Raw genomic sequence first — 1,657 nt, 5'->3', positions numbered from 1 at the left:
CGGGCGGAGGGGGAACCGGCCCCGCTCTAGCCGGCGCTTCCGCGTTCTCGATGGCCGTGGAGGACCGAGGGCTGCTGTAGGTGCAGGGGTTGGGGGAGCAGGGGGCCTCCAGGATTGCGTGGCCGCCTGTTGCTAGGGTGACTGTTGCCGTGGCGCCTAGTGGCCGTGGGGAGGCGGGGTGCCTAGACCACGGGGGGGTCACCACGGTATCTCAGTTGCCATGGCAGCAGGAGGGGTGGGCACCCTGGCAACGGTTGACACGGCAGTGTTGGGGCTGCCTGTATCCTAGCCACGTCGCGTGGCTACAGGTTGCCTGTTACCGTGGGTGGGTGCCCACGTGTCCCGTGGCATGGGTGCACATGTCCCATAGTGTGGGTGCACACGTCTCCCATGGCAGGTGCACACATCTCGTGGGTGCACGTGTGTCCCGTGGCATGGTTGCACACGCCTTGTGGGTGCGTGTGTCCCATAGTGTGGTTGCACCCATGTCCCATGGCGTGGGTGCGCACATCTCATGGGTGCACACACGTCCTGTGGCATGGTTGCACGCACCTTGTCGGTGCCCAGGTGTCTCACAGCATGGGTGCACACATCTCGTGGGTGCACACGTGTCCCAAGGCATAGCTGTGCACATCTCACGGGTGCACACGTGTCCTGTGGCATGGTTGCACAGGCCTCATGGGTGCACGTGTCCCGTAGCGTGGGTGCGCACATCTCGTGGGTGCCCGTGTGTCCCATAGTGTGGGTGCACACATGTCCCGTGTCCTGTGGCATAGTTGCACAGGCCTCATGGGTGCACGTGTCCCGTAGCGTGGGTGCGCACATCTCGTGGGTGCCCGTGTGTCCCATAGTGTGGGTGCACACATGTCCCGTGTCCTGTGGCATAGTTGCACAGGCCTCATGGGTGCACGTGTCCCGTAGCGTGGATGCGCACATCTCGTGGGTGCCCATGTATCCCATAGTGTGGGTGCACGCGTGTCCCGTGTGGGTGCACATGTCTCGGTGCCCAGGTGTCCCGTGGCGCGGGTGCGCACATCTCATGGGTGCACGCACATGTGTGTCCCGTGACACGCGCTCGTGTGTCCCGTGACACGCACGACCCCGGGGCCGGGCCGGGCCTTCGCGGCCGCGCCTGAGCCCCCGGCTCTGCCTCTCCCCGCAGGCCCGCGCCCCCGGCGGGCGAGAAGGATGAAGGCCAAGTACGCGCTGCTGGGGACGCTGTACTTCGTGCAGGGGCTGCCCTACGGGCTGCAGTCCGGCCTGCTGCCCGTCTACCTGCGCAGCGCCGGCCTGTCCCTCACCCGCGTCAGCCTGGCCAAGGCGCTCTACCTGCCCTGGGTGCTCAAGGTGCTGTGGGCGCCCTGCGTGGACCGGTGCGGCGCCCTGCGGGCCTGGCTGGCGCTCAGCATGGCCGGGTTGGCGCTGGCCTGCCTCGCCTGCGCCGCCCTGTCGCCGGAGACCGACTTCCTGCCCCTGGCGCTGGCGCTGGGGGTCATGAACCTCCTGGCCTCGCTGCAGGACGTGGCGGTGGACGGCGTGGCCGTGCAGCTCCTGGCGCGGGACGAAGTGGGCCACGGCAACGCCATCCAGGTAGTGGCCTATAAGCTGGGCTCGGTGCTGGCGGGGGGGGGGGGGGGTGGCGAGGCGGCCAGCGTGG

At 68.0% G+C, this 1,657-nt stretch overlaps 1 protein-coding gene across 1 annotated transcript in view; it reads left to right on the top strand.

The window, feature by feature from the left end:
* Positions 1 to 16: 16 nt before the first annotated feature.
* Positions 17 to 1,657, top strand: part of MFSD3 (major facilitator superfamily domain containing 3) — a 5,818-nt gene continuing 4,177 nt past the window's right edge. Inside the window, 2 exon segments of the mRNA XM_025193699.1 lie at positions 17 to 76; positions 1,163 to 1,657. The exon segment at positions 1,163 to 1,657 is cut by the window's right edge and continues 129 nt beyond it. Of these exon segments, the coding sequence (XP_025049484.1) occupies positions 1,189 to 1,657 (469 nt within the window). The 5' untranslated portion in view covers positions 17 to 76; positions 1,163 to 1,188.

This window comes from Alligator sinensis, unplaced genomic scaffold (assembly GCF_000455745.1).
Source record: "Alligator sinensis unplaced genomic scaffold, ASM45574v1 scaffold446_1, whole genome shotgun sequence".
Lineage (NCBI taxonomy): Eukaryota > Metazoa > Chordata > Crocodylia > Alligatoridae > Alligator > Alligator sinensis.
The sequence above is the reverse complement of the archived record's forward strand: the minus strand, read 5'-3'. Positions and strand labels throughout refer to the sequence as shown.